An 18453-nucleotide genomic window follows, 5' to 3' on the forward strand; every position below is an offset into this window, starting at 1 on the left:
AGTCTGCCCAAGGTTTCTGACCCAAATCACAGGGAGTTAGGATCCAAACACAAAGTTAGAGGGAAGAGTTCACCCTCACTTCTGACACCAACTCAAGTTTGGGGGTTTCCCAAAACCACTCTCGGGCATGGTAATTTTCTAGAAATACAGAACTCACAGAACCCTATTATACTCATGGTTATGTTCATGACAATTAAAGGGTACATTAAAATTGACCAGAGGAAGAGAAGTATAGGGAAGAGTACAGGAAGATTCCAAATGTGAAGTCTCCTTTGTCCTCAGGGATGTGTAACTTTACTTATGGATTCGTGGCAACAGTGGGGAGTATTGCCAGTCTGAAAAGTGTACCCAAGTTATATTGTCCAGACTTTTTAATGGGACTTTATTATGTTGCCATGATTGATTAATTGTCCATGTGGTTGACCTTGGTCTCCAGCCTTTCACTTTCCCAGAGGTCAAGATGATATCACATGGCCAAAGCCACCCAAATCATATGTTTGTTCTTTTAGCTGGGCTCATGCCATAGCCTAAGATTGTCAGGTGCTGATGGCCCTAACCTGAAACATCTCCTCAGCATAAACTGTCAGGTGTGAGCTCAGGCCTGGCATGAATAAGAAGGCCACTCCTGTCACTTGGAAAGTTCTAATTATTTAGACGTTGTCTTCCAGGAACCAAGGACAAAGGCCAGACCTCTTTTTGGGCAAGGACAAATTCTTTACTATACAATGTCCTAAAACAGGTTGGGGAAAGTTCTAATATTCCTAGATTACTAAGAGTTTTATCATAAATCATCATTGAATTTTCTCATAGGCCCTTTTTACTTTACATCAAATCTATAACTACATTAGTTCTATAAATAATCATATTTTCCCATATTCTTTCTTCTGGAAAAAAAGGTAAATTGAATTAATTGACTCTTGAATGTTAAGCCAGTTTTGCATTATTGGAATAAATCTAATTTTTATATATTAATGGATATGATTTGTCACTATTTTATTAAGGATTTTTAGTCTGAATTCATGAGGAATATAGGTATATAATTTTCTTGTCTTGTAATATCTCTGTTAAGTTTTGGTTCTAGGGTAAGGTGGGCTGAGTAAGATGGGTTGGAAAGAGTTCCATCCTCTTCTTTACTGAGTTTGCTACTTCCTTAAATGTTTGATATAATTTAATGATGAAACCATGTGGGCCTGGAACTTTCTTTTGAGAGCTTTCTTTAAAACAAAAATTATGATTTTAATTTCTTTAATAGATGTAAGGTTGCTTCTTGAATAAATCTTGGTAAGTTTTTCAAGGAAAATGTTTATTTCATTTAAGTTGTTGACATTTTTGCAAAAGGAAAGGTATCCATAGGATCTCCTTATCTTTTTTTTTGCCTGTGGGTTCTGTAGCAATAACACACTTTGTGTTCTGATATTGTTATTTTGTATTTTTTTTAATCTCGCTCAGTCTGGTTTAGGGAGTTACCAATTTTCTTAATATTTTTTAAATTCTTGGCTTTGTTTTTTACTTGTTTATGTTTATTGTTTATGTTCTACTTTAATTATTTTTGCTCTTGTTATTACTGTTTTATATTTTCTGGTGTTTAGAGTTTAACTTGCTCTTCTGTCTCTAATTTCATAAATTAAATTAAAAATTTAGAGCATTTTATTACACAGAATTGAAACTCTGGATTTCAATCTCAGCACTTTGTTAACAACATTCCACAAATTTTAGTATGTTGTATTTTCACATTCAATTCAAATGTTTTTAAATTGTTTTTTTTAAAAAATGTGGAGTCATGTAACTAGAACTGCATTACATTCCAAACATTTCTCATTTAATTGTTTTGCTAAGACAACTTGTTCTGTATGTTTTACTCTTTTGAAATGTGTCAAGATTTATTCTTCCAGTCTGGCATTCAGGCGTTCAGTATTTCCTGGTAGATGCTATGTGGACACGTGAAAAAATATGTATTTGGTGGTTGATGGGAAGAGTGTTCTACAGCTGTATTTTAGGTTAAATTAGATCATTGTTTGTTTGAACCTTATCTTTACAAATTTTTTTCAAATTACTTAAAATCACTTCACATATAAGGTAAGGTTATACTAGAGCTACCCAGTGCTAACTACCTTATCACAATCATGCATAGTGAATTTTGATCTATTCATCTTAAATCAGCTACTGAGAAAAGTTCACTAAACTCTCTAAATAAGATTGGGTATTTTTTCTTTATCTGCCCTTTGATTCTAAAGGATATCTATGATGCATAGAGTAATCTTGGTTGTAAGTCCCTGCTTTTCATGACTTTGAATATTTCTGGCCAGTCCTTTCTAGCCTGCAAAGTTTCTTTAGAGAAATCAGCTGACAGTCTTATGGGACCTCCCCTTGAAGTAACTAACAAGAAAAAACTAAAGGAGTTCATCATCACCAAACTATTATTATATGAAATGTTAAAGAGATTTACTTAAGAAGAAGATCAAAACTATATACAGTAAAATGGCAAAAACATACAAATCTTTTAACAATTGAATCTAAAAAAAAAACAAACTAAGCAAACAAGAAGAACAGAGACAGAATTATGGTTACAGAGAACATTTTGATGGCTGCCAGACAGGAAGTATGTATGGGCAAATGGGAGAAGAGGTGAGGGGATTAAGTACAAATAGGTAGTTAGAGAATAAACATAGGGATATGCATGCAATATAGGAAATGGAGTAGCCAAAGAACCTACACATGACCCATGGACACGAACAGAGGTGGGGGAATAGCCTGGGGAAGTGGGGGATGCAAGGTGGAGAGGGAGCAAAGGGGGAAAATCATTACGCTATTATCAAAATAATAGCATAATCAATAAAAGATAATAAAAATATAATGTTTAAAACTAAAAGGTTATATAACTTAATTTTTAATAATGGTTGTGTGTAACAACTGGCTTACAAAATTCCTGAAAATGTACCAGTCGGTTCTCATACGCCAGTGAGTGATGGCTCCAGAATACCCGCAGGCTGGACCACAAGAGTGCTGACTGACCACAGAGGGCTGCCACTGGGTGTCTCACAGTGACACGCTCCCTTGCAAGATGAGACAGTTGGGTCCCAGAGAGGGTCTGGGATTTCCCCAACTTCACGCAGCCGATCTGTTACAAGGTCAGACATACAGAGGTCCTCAAGGACCATCCTCATGTCACGCGACCCTAAGGAAAAGATTTCCACAGCTCACTGTGGCCGCCAGAATGTATGTGTCGTGGAAAGAACATCTAAACCTACACATAATTTTATGCCAATTTATTTGAGATGGCCTGGGTGGGTGTGCAGTGGCCACTTGACCTTTCACTAAGTTTTGACTCTCGCCCTGCTATTGCTCCCCAGTCTGCGCTTGTGCAGGGGACATCGTGCTGGGATTGTCTAAAGCCATGGGAAAGTGTAGTGGAAAATTCACCATCATCAGTGACAGAAGGAGCGATTTATAGCTTTGTTCTTTTCTTAAGCTTCCACTTTGGCTTCACACTATATCTCATGTGGGCATTTATACTTAAATGGCTCAACGCTTTAGGCTGAACCTATTTGCCTCAAGAGTTTGGGGCAGCTGCATTGCCCATCTGCCCTTCACTACTATAGTAATTGGGTATGTACTCTTATTTGGAGTGAACATGACAAGTACCCCTCCACTCAGCTCCATTCATATAATCACAGGTAACTACGCTTAAAGATCAACAGCAGAAGAAACACCAAAAAGAAGCCATCCCAATATTAAGGGTATTCCTGTTAGTGAAGTAAACTGAATGCTCTTTCTTACAGCCAAAGCACGTTACACCCAAAACTAAATGTATGTAGATTGGATCAAACATTCATTGTAAGTTTTGACATAACAATTTTGACCATGATTATTAGCTCTCAATAATACCCAGGATGGTAATATTTTGAAAAATGTAAGTTGAACTTACATTGAATAAATTTCCATTAATGCTGAAAAAAAAAGATGGTGTATTTGTCTACGTCTACCTTAAGTTCCGCCAGTTTTGCCGTATACTTTCATTAGGTCCATAAACTCAGAGTTGCTGTGACTTTTTCAGGTGTTGAACCTGCTATGATTATGAAGTGTCTCTCCTTATCACTGTAATATTGCTTGTGTTGAATGTTCCATTGCCTGACATTAACATAGCTACACAGCTTTCATCAGCTTACTGTTTACATGCATTTCTTTTCCATCCTTTTATTTTTAATTATTTATCTCTTCATATTTAAACTGCATCTGTATGCAGCGAGGCTGACCAAACTATGACTCCAGGCTCTTGCCTCATTTTTTAAGTACAGTTTTATAGGAGCGCAGCCATGCCGATTTCTTTGCATGCTGTCTGCATTTTCCTACTGCACTGCCAAAGTTGAAGGGCTGGAACAAATACCATATGGATGCAAGCCTAGAATATTTGCTATCTGAACTTTTCAGGGAAAAAAATACTTAACCCCTGCTATAAAGCATTTACTACTTCTACACTGTATAGTCTGATCATCTCTAACTTCTAATTGGCAGGTTTAGCAAAGTTCCATTTGACTTTATTGATAGAGTTAAGACAACCATCTCCCTATTTGTTTTCTTAGTCGTCCTCTGTTCCTCTTTTCCTGCTTTCAGGTACTCAAGTAAGTGGTAGTATTACATTTTAATTGCTCTACTGGTCTATTAACTATACCTCTTTGTAGTTATTTATTGTGGTTGTTCTTGGGATTACTATAAGGAAGGATTTATAACATTCTACTTATATAATGATCTGAAATTCTTTTACCATTATACCATTATAATTGTATTAACCTCTTCCTTATTTTCATAGTGTGAGGTTTATGGTATAGGCAGTTGTGGTGGATATGACTACAATAGCAAAAAGGATGGAAGAGACCAAATAAAATAATGTTTCAAGAAAGGGTCTCACATATAATGTATTTTATACATATATATGTAAATATATGAGGTCTTTCTGGAAAAAGTTCAGCCATTGTTAATGTAATGAGAATGGTTTGTGGGGCATTGCTGTGACTTGGCAGCCAAAGAGAATGGACTGGAATGCACATGCGTGAACAATGATGACTTTACTGTACTAGTCAGTGACAACTTTACTATTTTAGACATTGTGGGCAGTAGACACCATTGAGTGAGCATGTGTACTGTGTGGCTGTGGCATTCAAAATGACTGAGCAAGTAGAGCAATGAATCTACACCAAATTTTGCGTTAAGCTTGAACATTCCTCCATGGAAACTATTCAGATGGTTCAGAAGGCTTCCAGGGATGGTACAATGAGTGCAGAGCAAATAAAAGTGTAGCACAGATGCTTCAAAGATGGTTGAGAATCTGTTGAAAGTGATCCACATTCTGGAGGGCCTGCAACAAGCCGAACACCTGAGAATGTTGAACATGTATGGGCTGCAGTCAACAAAGACCAGTGACTGACAGTGCGAGAACTAGAAGTTGATCCCGGGATTCCAAAACTACTGTGTCCAGGATTTTGACACAGGATCTTGGCAGGAAACATGTCATGGCAAAATTCACTCTGGCTTCTGCTACCACAGCAGAAGGAACATTGTGTTGTGGTTACTATGGACTCGATTCAAGCCACTACCAATGAACTGGATTTCCTCAAAAAAGGCCATAACTAGACATGAATCGTGAGTCTACAGCTATGATCCAGAAACAAAGGCTTAGTTGACCCAGTGGAAGTTGCCTGGCTCTCCGGGCCTGAGGAAAGCACAGCAAAGTCCCAACAAGATCAAGACCATGTTAACTGTTTTTTGATTGGGAGAGTGTTGTCCACCACAAGTACACCCCTCCAGGCCAAACAATTAAGGAGTATTGCCTCAATGTTCTTTGTTGGTTGAGAGATGCAATGCCACAAAAAAAGCTGCAGCTATGGGCAACTGGTGACTGGCAGCTTCATCACGACAACACACCTGCTCATGCATCATGTCTTGTGCAGGTTTTTGGGTGAAATATCCAATCACCCAGGTGACTCAGCCCCCCTACAGCACAGATTTGGCGCCCTGTCGCTTCTGGCTTTTCCCAAAACTAAAACCACCTTTGAAAGGGAAGAGATTTCAGACCATTGAGATTCAGGGAAAAAAAAACCTACGGGGCAGCTGATGTCTTTTGGGAGAGCTGTCTGAAGTCCCAAGGTGCCTACTTTGAAGGGAAATGAGGAATCATTGTCCTATGTGCAATATTTCTTGTATCTTCTATCTTCTTCAATAAATGTCTCTATTTTTAATAGCACATGGCTGGGTACCTTCTGGACAGACCTCATATAGAATTAAATGGTTGTCTTTGTAAAAAAAATTGAACAATATTTATATTTTACTACATATATCCAATCTATATTTATCCTTTCCTGTACATCTGACTTTCCACCTAGTGTCATTTTCCTTCAATCACAGAACCTCCTTTAACACTTACTTTAGACGGGTCTGTGCTGAGGATTTCAACCAGTTTCCCTTCATTCAATTTAATAGGTCTTTGCTTTGCTTTGAATTAAAGGGTCTTTTTATTGGATGTAAAATTCTGGTTTGAGAGCTTTTTTCAGCATTTGAAATACGTTTAATTGTCCTTGTTATACATTTTTCCTGATGAGACATTAGCTGTTATTTATGTCATCGTTTTTCTGAACAAACTTTCCAAGGCTACTTCCATGTCATTCTTTTTAGATTTCTTTTTATCATTCCTTTGGGGGGTTGCTGAGCATTTTAGATTTGCAGATTAATGGAGATCAATAAATCTGGGAATATGCTTATTGTTTCTTAAAATGTGTTTTCTGCCCATTCTCTTTTGCTTTTCCTGTTGGGACTCTAATTACACGTATGTTAGTCTGAACAATATTGTCCCAGGGGGGGATCTGCCGATTTTCTACTGTCTTTCTCTTTTGGGAAAATAGATAATGTATATTTTTGTCCTGAAGTTCACTCCTGAGACTTTCTTCTGTCAGCTCCAATCTGAGGATAAGATGACTCAGTAAACTCCCTCCAATACGGCAGTTGTAGTTTGGGGGACTATGTTTGCTTCCTTTTTGTACTGAGATTTCTACCTGTTCTCTCATTGTTACCATAAAATTTTTCTGTATTTTTCTCTAAGTCTTTAAAGATGTGATATAACAACATTTAAATTGTTTTTGCCTGCTAATTGGAAGGTCTCTGTTATCTAAGGACATTCTCTGAAATTCAGGTTCCATTGTTCTATTTTTTATGTGTATGGCAACTTTTTTATTATATGCTAGTATTTTTGGTGTGATATGCTGTAGAGATTCTAATTTTGGTCATATTCTCCTAAAGGATATAGATTGTTTTTCCCAGCAGATATTATTTTACTGGCCAATTTTTTTAATCTTCAAAGGTTATTTTTTATATTTTATATGGCAGTTGTCTTAGAGTGAATGTTACATATTGACATATTATCTTCAGGGGGCTTTTCTGGGATTTTAATAGAAAGATTGATATGTTCATTGAGAAATTCTGGCATGGTGAGCTTCAACCACAACCTCTGTTTCTGTGTGGGTAGTAGCTAAACCTATGTCAAGCTTTTAGGCTTTCTACTCAACTACATGGAACTTCTCCCACAGACACACAGTTGAGGGATCACCTAAGGAATATTGTATTTTACACACAAGTCTGCGGCCCTCTTAACTCTATGGTTTTCTCCTTTCTGAGTTTTCCCCCTTGATTGCCAGCTGTTGTTTTCATTAGCTTCTGTCTCTCCAGCTGGCAAGTGCCCTCGGAGGAAATGCTGTGTGAAAATGGAGCTCACCCAGTATAAGGACCAAATTACTTTTAGTTTCTACTTTCTTTTTTTTTTCATTCTCAAATTTAGTCAAACAGTTTATTCTCTATTTTTCTGACAATTTGTAATTGTCATAATGTAAGGATTAACAAAATGCAAGGTTAAAAAAAACATTGCTAGAACCAGAACTATGTTTTTTGGATTTTTGTTGTTGTTGTTCAAGTACAGTTGTCACTACTTCCCCCACCTCCCATCCTCAATCCTACACCCCTTTGCCTTTGTCCATGGGTCTTGTATACATGTCCCTTGATGCCACTTCCCCTTCTTTCCCCCATTACCCCCCACTTCTGGTTATTGTCAGTTTGTTCTTTATTTCCATGTCTCTGGTTATATTTTGCTTGCTTGTTTGTTTTGCTCATTAGGTTCTACTTATAGGTGAGATCATATGATATTTGTCTTTTACCACCTGGCTTATTTCACTTAGCATAATGCTCTCCAGTTCCATCCATGCTGTTGGAAAGGGTAGGAGCTCCTTCTTTCTTTCTGCTGCGTGGTATTCCATCATGTAAATGTACCATAGTTTTTTGATTCATTCATTTACTCATGCACACTTAGATTGCTTCCAGCACTTGGCTATTGTAAAACGTGCTGCTACGAACATTGGGGTGTATAGGTTATTTTGGTGTTTCAGGGTTCTTAGGATATAATCCCAGCAATAGGATTGCTGGGTCAAAAGGCAGGTCAATCTTTAGTTTTATGAGGAAATTTCATACTGTTTTCCACAGTGGCTTGCACCAGTCTGCAGTCCTAACAACAGTGCACTAAGGTTCCTTCTCCACATTCTCACCAGCACTTGTTGATTGTTGATTTGGTTATGATGGCCATTCTGACCAGTGTGAAGTGGTATCTCATCATGGTTTTAATTTGCATCTCTCTGATGGTTAATGATGTTGAGCATCCTTTCATGCATCTCTGGGCCATCTGTATGTCCTCCTTGGAGAAGTGTTTGTTCAGGTCCTTTGCCCATTTTTTAATCAGATTGTTTATCTTCCTGGAGTGGAATTAAGTAAGTTCTTCATATATTTTTGGAGATTAAACCCTTGCCAGAGGGTATCATTGGCATATATTTCCCCATACAGTTGGTTCCCTTTTCGTTTTGCTGATGTTTTCTTTAGCTGTGCAGAAGTTTGTTTGTTTTTTTAATTTTGATGAAGTCCCATTTGTTTATTGTTTCCTTTATGTCCCTTGCTTTAGGAGATATATCAGTTAAAATATTGCTGTTTGGGATATCTGAAATTTTCCTGCCTATGTTCTCCTCTAGGACTTTTATGGTATACCGCTTATATTTAAGTCTTTTATCCATCTTGAGCTTATTTTTGTGTATAGTATAAGTTGGTAGTAGAGGTTTTTGGGTTTTTTTTTTTTTTTTTGCATGTAGCTATCTAGCTCTCCATTTGTTGAAGAGGCTACTTTTTACTCCATTTTATGCTTCTGCCCCCTTTGTTAAATATTAATTGACCAAGAGACATGGGTTTATTTCTGGGCTCTATATTCTGTTCTATTGATATATGTGTCTTAGAACCAAAAATTCTTACAGTGCATGCTTTATGTCAAAGTTGTAAAATCATTGTGTTTTCAACCTTAGAGTACCTTCCTCTTTCCCAAGCAAGTCAAAGCAATTTGAAAAAAATCAGAATTGCAAAATTGATTTATTACATCAGAAAAAAATTGTTTATTTATTAGGATATGCCTACAGAACAGGGACTCACTTATCTATCACTCTTTTTGGTGCCTTCAAATAAGTTGGAATTTTCATATTAAACGCAAAGAATAGTAGTTAATGAAGTGAATTTGGAAGAGAAAAAGAGACATACAGACAAAGGAGAAGTAGAGAAAAAGGGTGAAGGAAAAATCAGAGGGCTGAGAGAATATAAGCAGAATAAAAGAAAGGAGAGGAAAGTAGAGGCTTTGAGAATCATGATTCTTTCCTTCATTGCCACAATATCTTACTGATTTACAAAAATTATAGTTATAAGTATATGTTAGAGTATATATTTAGGAGCTATTAGAATAATCAAGGTACATGTTTATGCATATGATTTTCTGCAGTTTTATTTGAAATGATTGGAGTAAGACATCACTCAAGTTCTGCCACTCACTGTAGTATCCTCTCTATTTTACTTGTCTGAAAGAAAGCAGGTGGGTATATATGAACTTTATATCGGTGAGTTCTAGTATCATAAGGGACAATCAAAGGGCTTAGATATGAATCTAAACCAATTAACACATATTTTCTATGTTATATGTGTTGTATACTACACTCTAACAATATAGTAAGCAAGAGAAAAGAAACTTTTATGAAGAGCATCATAGTGATCCTGGCCAGGGCGGCTCAGTTGGCTGGGTGTCATCCTACAAAGCAGGAGGTCATGGGTTCAATTCTGGATCAGGGCACGTACCTGGGTTGTGGGGTTGGCCCTTGCTTGGTACACATGCAAGAGGCAATGTTTCTCACATCCAAGATTCTATCCCCCTCCCTCCCTTCTCTTCTCTCTAAAATCAATAAAAGAAAAAATGTTTTTATAAAAGAACATCATAGTGAAGAAAAAATACTTTTGCAGTGAGATCAGTTCAGTTCATCAAAAGATGCATATTTTGGCTGCCTCCGTAGTCATTCAGTGTATTATGTGCTGCAGGCAAAATAAAAATAAAACCTGTCCTCATTTTCAAGGATTTTATTATACTCACGTTGAGAAGAAAAAGTTTGCCCATATCAGGGGGTGTCATGAGACAGACGGCTGGAGATGTAGGTAGGAACTCTCCAAAGAAAAGAGATGGATCTCTGTATTTAGGGGCTGGAGAAAGCAAGACATGGAAAAAAAGGAATAATATGCAAAAAGTCAATAGAATCAATAATCAAGGAAAAAGTAGACAAGCAGATTCATGTATGATTTAGATGCTGTGGTTAACAGACAAGGGTATTAAAATAACTCTTAATATCTTAAAAGTGGAAGAAAAGATGGTCATTGGAGATGAGTAAAATGGAGAATTAAATACATTATAAGATATTTTACAATCAAATGGACATTTTAGAACTGGAACTATAATATTGAAAAACGAGATTTTGGTGGATAAATTCAAAAGCAGACTGGCCACAGCAGAACACAAGAGAAGTAAGCTGGCACACAGATCAACGGGAAACACCCCGCCTGAAGCAGAGGAACGGGAAAGAAGAGATTTGACACATGAGAGCGTAAACGACGTGGGGCACACAAAAGATCTAACTTACGTATGTGCGGAATCCTGGGAAGAACAAAGAGCAAGACTGTCCATCGCCAGACAAATATAAGAATAAATGATGATTTATTTACCTCATGACAAGCTATACAACAGTGAGGACAGAACACCTGCAACTGCATGCAGCATTATGTGTGAACATCACAAACAGAGGTTGAGTTTAAATTAAACAGACAAAAATGAATACATGTGTTGTGATTCCATTTAGATTCAGATGACAAGAACAGGTAAAACTCTTCTCTGGGAAGTCAGGATTGTGGTGGCCTTTGGGAAGTGACAGTGACTGGCAGGGAGCACAATGTGGCACTGCAGGGTCTGCACCTGTTCTGTTGCTTGAGCGGGTGTAGGGTGCATTTGTGCATCCAGCTTTTGAAAATTTATTGAACTGTACTTTTATGATTGGCAGATGATCTTGTATGTGTATTACTCTTTAACAGAACAAAATTTAAGGAATTATAGGTTTAAAGAACGTCCAGGCTTTAAAACATTTCTGAGCAAGCATTCTAATTTACCACACCTCACATTTCACTGTTGGCATTACTAATATTTTATTAGCTATTAATAATGTAACTTATTAGCACAAGAGAACAAGCCTCCTATCATGGTGACATATATGAAGTCTATCCCAAAGGTATCCAGCCATGCACTATGAAAAATAGATACTTTGATTGAAAAAGATACAAGAAACATTGTACATAGGACAGTGGTGCTTCAGTCCCTTTCAAAGTAGGCACCTTGGGACCTCACATAGTTTGCCATCGGTTGTCACATAGCATTTTCCTGAATCTTAACAATGGTCTGAAGTCTCTTCCCTTTCAAAAGTGATTTTAGTTTTGAAAGAAGCCAGAAGTCACAGGGCACCACATCTGTGCTGTAGGGGATCTGACTCACTAGGGTGATTTGATTTATCCACAAATGTCTGCATGATACCTGAGCAGGTGCATTGTTGTGACGAAGCTGCCAATCACCAGCTGCACATAGCTGCAGCCTTCTGCGTCATCCAAATAGTTTCTGCAGAGGAATGTTCAATTTTATCACAAAATTTGATGCATATTCATTGCTCTACTCGGTCATTTTGAATGTGATGGCCACACAGTACACATGCTCCCTCAGTGGCGTCTACTGCCCACACTGGCTGGAACAGTGAAGTCTTCACTGTTCATGCATGTGCATTCCAGTCCACTCTCCTTGGCTGCCAGGTTACATCAGTGTTGTGCAAACTGTTCTTGTTATCTTAGCAATGGCTGGACTCTTGCCAGACAGACTTTCATGTGTGTGTGGGCAGTGGATGGTGAGTGTATATATAAGATATATATACATATATGTATATTATTCTTTTTAAAAAATATGTTATTTATTTTTAAAGAGAGGGCAAGGGAAGGAAAAAGAGAAGGAGAGAAACCCCAATGTGCAGTTGCCTCTTGAGCGCCCCTTACTGGGGACATGGCCTGCAACCCAGGCACGTGCCCTGACTGGGAATCAAATTGGCAACACTTTGGTTCACAGGCTGGCACTCAATCCACTGAGCTGCACCAGCCAGAGCTATATCTTATTCTTTATTTCCCTAGAAAATATACATGATAAAGAGGTTGCCATTCACTGTGATGTACCATTTTAGTATAAGATAGAAGGTACTTATGTGCATATATATAACTCAAGATACAGACTCAAACTTACAGTGTGTTTTCATTTACATTGTTAAATACCTTTCTTGTGAAGTTCCATCATGTATTGATGATAGGACTTAATCATAATGACAGAGTTGGAGATTCTCTCCTGCCTTGTTCATAGCTTTGGATGCCTATAGTTTAAGTTCAACTGAGAATTTTTTAATCACAAATTAAATATATACCAAGCATGATGACTGTCCCAGTGTGAATGAGCTGTATGTCTGTCTCACTGGGACATGTGTCATACCCATTATAACCCTTTTCCTAGTAAGATTATGGTTCTTGGAAAATGAGTTAAGAAATTATTTAGAGACTAAAACTGCTTTTAGAAAAGATGGAGTTTTCTACTCTAGCTTCTGGATTGTGTAGTGTCTTAAAAGTAGAAGAATTACTAGGAATTATATGGCAATGATAATTCGAAGTGCCACATCACTGTGACCCCCCCCTGACATGCCCCCAGTAGGGAGTGAGTAAGTTGGGGAAAGGAGGAAGGGAGGACGTGAGGAAAAGGCAGAGGGAGGGAGGGAGGGAGAAATCTTGGAAATACAATATTTGATTTCTTCTGAGTGGTCACAAAACCAAGAAAGAATTCAGCTGTGCACCTGGTGTCAGCTCTTAAAGGATGGAACCTCGTCATCCCCATGAAACCACAGCGCCCACCAGGGCGGTGGTTCTCACGCCGCAGCACGCAGCAGAACCACTAGGCCTTGTTTATCCTGGATTGCATGCCCCGAGCCCAGAGTTCCTGTCTCCATAGTTCTGTTGCTGGGCCTCTGAATTTGCACTCCTCTCAGTTCCCAGGGGTGTTGGTACTGCTGCTCCGTGACCTCTGTTTGAGAAGCACCACACCCGAGCCGCTTTAGCCTCAGCTGCCGCCAACCTTCTGTCGTAAACTTGGCTCTCATTCCGTTTTTTCTCACTTGAGGATATGTTCATTTATTTTAGAGAGAGAAGAAGAAAGTGAGACAGAAACAGAGAGAGAGAGACATCAGTGTGAGAGAGAAACATTGATGGGTCGCCTTTTGTGTACACCCTGACCAGGAATTGAACCTGCAACCTTTTGGTGTAGGAGACTACACTCTAACCAACTGAGCCACCTGGCCTGGGCTGGGTGTCTTATTAATCTTGCTTTTGATTTCTCCAATAAACAGAATCCGTAACAAAGATGCAGGGGATTGACTCAACACGGATGCATGCTAGAGAATGCTAAAAAGGAACAGGGCCTCATGAAACTCTCTCAGAAAATTTTTGCCAGGAACTGTTTGCCCAGAATAAAAATTTTTACTATCGGGTGATAATAATTACTTTCCAGAAATAGGAGAAAAAACAACCCAGCCAAAAACATGATGCAACTAAGTGTGTATAGTCTTTTCAAAATAATGGGTTTCTTTTTCTCCTGGCGTGCACTGAATGGGGTCTGTTACCAATCGAGGCTGACAGATGTGAAATGGTTCATGCTAACGATTTGCCTGTATTAGATGTAAAACACCTGCTTTGCAAAGATGCATTCATGTCAACCCTAATTTTTTAAAAAGAATAATGTATGTCAGTGTAATAATGTTTCATTTCATTCCTTTGTAGGACTGCCTCTAAACATGTAAACAAGGACCTTGGTAATCTGGAGGAAAATAAAAAGTTAGAAGAAAACAATCACAAAACAGAAGCCTAAGAGACAAGCTGTTTTAGTTGTTGTCCAGGTGAGTAGGCTACGTGAGGCTTCCAGAAATATTTCCCAAGAAGGTGTGAAACATCTTGTGAGATGCAAGGGAATGCCTTGACATTAAGATGCTTTGTCATTGAGGCTTTTGAAACAGGAGAGGAGTCTTTCCAAAGCAAACTTTGGTAATTCAGGTGTTCTCGGGGGAATGGAATCTCAACCATTTCCCTACCCTCCAAACAAATAATTATTATCCTCTGAATAATTAAAATTAATTTTGGGCCCTGGCTGGAGTAGCTCAGTGGACTGAGCACAGGCCTGTGAAGCAGAGTTGCTGGTTCGATTCCCAGTTAGGGCACATGCCTGGGTTGTGGATCAGGTCTCCAGTAGGGGACATATGAGAGGCAACCACACATTGATGTTTCTCTCCTGCTCTTTCTCCTTCCCGTTCCCCCTCTCTAAAAATAAATAAGTAGAATATTAAAAAAATTAATTTTGATATTTTAACATTTAATTAGCATTTTGTATTCTCTTGGCTACACAAATTTTGCTTACTTCAAAGAGGCTTAATTTTATAAATTGATATTTTGGTTGGGTGAGGGCCAATTCTAATACTTTAAATTTATTTTAACAAGCAATTATGAGAATAATTTTAAAATATGAGAATCTTAATCCAATAATTTAAGATACTTAGGAATGTCAGAGTGTTTTTACAGCCATCTCCCAAATCATTTTAATGAAAGTGCTAACAAATTTGTGTGTATGCACACACGTACTTTTGTAGATAGTGTGTGTATCATATACATATATGTATATGTATATATGTGTCTGTACATGCCCATATATGCATGTGTATAATGCATATGTAAATAGTACAGGTATTGTGTGCATTTATATGGAATAACTATATGAGTGTGATTTTTTAAGAGAAGTCAGTTTGACAAGTTACTCTGTGTGCCCCTGAGTGAGAATAACTGTTCCTATGGCTTACTTATCTGAAATTAAAATCCCCAACAATCACAGTGAAACTTTGATTCATTATAAATGAGCTGTAGTCACAGTTTCAGCGCATCACCCAGACAATTGCATAGAGAAGACATGGGCATGAGAACAAAATTGCAATCGGAAGGATGCACACAGGAAAGGAAAATAGAATAGTTTAAGTAGGACACTTTTAAAATCTACAAACCGAGATCTCCAGCTGACTGGGAGAAAGAAGTGAGAACTGGATTCTTTCCACTATTTTGCCTTTCATTAGAAGTCAGGGAGGCAGCATTTCTACCTGTTTGGGCTTCTTGTCTTCTTGATTCTCTGGGGTCCATTCTCCAATCTCTCATAAACATAGATTTGTACCTTCTGTTATCTTCGGAATCAGATAGAGTAAATCCTCAAATGAAGATCGACCTTGACAACAAAGCCCACAAAAGAAAGATTTGAAGGGATACGTGAATTTTTTAACCCGAAGAGAAAGGGATGAAATATTTCCCTGAAAACCTTTATAATCTTTATACAAATTAAGCAACGTTCATAAATATAAAGACTCTCAAAATTCCAAAACATTACTTGCAAAAAAGCCATTGCCTGCCTGGGATTACAGATAGGTTCAGGGACAGTGGAGTTTTATGAAAGTCTCCTATAAAGTAACTCCTGTTCCTTTAAGTACAACGCATCTGTTGATGGTAAAAAGTGATTGCTATGGTAACTTACTAAATTATGTTTTTTTCATTATTTCAGAGAAAAAACTATATAGGCCAAATGAAGCATGAATGTGGATTGTATTTAAGACATATACAAAGACATTGACAGCAATCCATGGTTCAAATATTAAGCAGTTCATTCTACCAAGCTGTCACAGGATTTCAGAGAATTATCTCAAGTCAAACAATGAAATGAAATTGCAAACGATAACAAGTTTTGGCAGCCATGATGATAGGTCCATGTTGTATTTGGTTTGATTTTTTTTTTCTGTAAATGTCTGCACTGAGGATTTTCTTTGGGTTTGCCTTTTCTGTAAATTTTTTACGTAGCTATTTTTATACACTGTAAGCTTCGTTCTGGGAGTTGCTGTTAATCTGATATATAATGTAATGTTTTTATTTTAATTGTTTATATGGATAATCTGAGCAGGTACATTTCTGATTCTGATTGCTATCAGTAATGCCCCCCAATTTTTTCACGAGCACCTAAATCCCAAAGGTGGCAGCTTGTGAAGACTGGGGACACAAACATTGCCCTATTCCAAAACTGTGACTTTTATCATGAAAGGGGGAGGCAGAGAGTCAGATTGACAAACACCAGATGAGCTGATTCTGTGAATGCACCGCCCACGGACTCTTAGAAGCAAATCACACATGCGAATAGATATATATACATACTGACCGTGCTCCCAAACTACATTTTTGCCTATACTGAAGACAATGTAACAGAATTTGGGTAACGCTTACCTTCAGAGACTCCTGCTAGTAAGTTATTTTCTGTCAAAAAAAAGACGAGTGTATGAGAGATAGTTTGGAAAAAATCACGGATTACATTTCCATTTTCATAGATCATAATGTAAATCACTGTATTTAAAAAATGTTGTTAAATCCTTTGGGTTATCCACTGCCTTAAAATTATACCTATTTCCTTTTTAAAAAGATATCAGTCAGAATTGGAGATTTTTAACAGTGGTCATTATCAAAGCTGTGTTATTTTCCACAGAATATAGAATATATATATTTTTTCGTGTGTGTTTTTGTTAACTACGCTACAGATATTGAATGCACTTGAGATAATTTAGTGTTTTTAACTGATACATAATTTATCAAGCAGTACATAAAAGTGTAATAATAAAATGTCTATGTATCTTTAGTTACATTCAAATTTGTAACTTTATAAACGTGTTTTATGCTTGAGGAACTTTTTAGAGTGGTAGTATAAATGGAAACTTTTTGAAGTAGACTGGATATGGGCCAATAGCTACTTGTGAATAGACTTTTAAACTTTGTTCTTTCAAGCAAAAGCCTGGATTCTGGGAGAATACTGCACAGCCATTTTTGTCCCAGGATTTGCGTAACTTTATAGCAAAAGAAAATGAACATCAGATTTCCGGGTATAAAACTGTGTTCTTTGGGAGGAAGAGGAAAACTGGTGTTTGTTTTTTAGACTGTTGGATTAAAAATTACGAAGGCAATGAAAAATAAATTGAAGATTAAAGTGCGAGGGAGATTAGGAATAATATTTTGCCACCTCTGCATTATTTAGAAACACACGTTATTGTACATTTGTAAACCATTCGCTGCCTGAGCCCTAGTGACTCAGTTTAATGAAAGCTTCCTGTAGTGGGTTGGTGGGGATTAAATACACGTAACATCCTATTAGACTCGAAGCTGTGTAAAATATTATGGGGAAAAAGAAAATATGTTTTTTTGCCTCTAAACTTTGATTTACTGAAGTTTTATTTGGTAGGGAGAAAATTGAATTTTGGTCTCTATTTAAACCAAAGTGAAAGGGGAAAAACCAAAGTTATTTGTTTTGCATGGCCAAGCCATCCTATTCTCTCTGTAAATACTGTGATTTCTCTTTTTTCTTTTCCTTTTAGAATTTTGTTAAAGAAATTCTAACATTTTTAAACACCTGCTTCCATAATAAACCATGAACACTAAAATGAAATCACTTCCATATAGATACTTTTCTTTTGGTGTGAGAGACGGACAGGGTCCGTCTGTCTCCTACTCTGTGTTTGCAGAAGGGAGCAATGTGACCGTGGAAAGAGGGGGTATACTATAATTATTTATCGGCTTTCACTTGCTATGCTAAAGTAAGTCCAAAAGCAGCTGTCGTAAACTAGAGAGCAGAACCTTCAAAACTCAGAGCTCTGGACAGAAAGCAGAAAGTTTGCCGGGCAAAGCGGGACGGTGTGACAACGGTGGAATCAGTGCCTGGACGAAAGGGAAAGCTTCTCTCTGTGACAGCTGTGGCGGGGGGCCGTGCACAGCGCGCACGGGGAGGAAGGTCGCGCACCATCCTCGACTTCCGACTTCCGAGGTGGCTTCTCTTCAATTTAATTCTTTGGCAACAAGAGGCAGGTTTCGCCAGTTCAAGTTTCACTTCCAATC

At 37.7% G+C, this 18453-nt stretch overlaps 1 protein-coding gene and 1 pseudogene across 2 annotated transcripts in view; both read left to right on the plus strand.

Annotated features, from left to right (window-relative positions):
- The window catches only part of ALCAM (activated leukocyte cell adhesion molecule), a 209992-nt gene extending 192491 nt beyond the window's left edge, over positions 1-17501 (plus strand). For both annotated transcript variants that reach the window (XM_037063332.1, XM_037063331.1), the window contains 2 exons: positions 14281-14396; positions 16091-17501. In XM_037063332.1, coding sequence (XP_036919227.1) covers positions 14281-14368 — 88 coding nt within the window. In that variant the 3' untranslated portion in view covers positions 14369-14396; positions 16091-17501. The remainder of the gene's footprint in view (positions 1-14280; positions 14397-16090) is intronic.
- On the plus strand, positions 3264-3876 carry LOC118999003 (phosphatidylinositol N-acetylglucosaminyltransferase subunit P-like; annotated as a pseudogene).
- Positions 17502-18453: the final 952 nt, after the last annotated feature.

The sequence above is a fragment of the Sturnira hondurensis genome, unplaced genomic scaffold, assembly GCF_014824575.4.
Source record: "Sturnira hondurensis isolate 20B ecotype Veracruz unplaced genomic scaffold, ASM1482457v3 Scaffold0014432, whole genome shotgun sequence".
NCBI classification, from domain to species: domain Eukaryota; kingdom Metazoa; phylum Chordata; class Mammalia; order Chiroptera; family Phyllostomidae; genus Sturnira; species Sturnira hondurensis.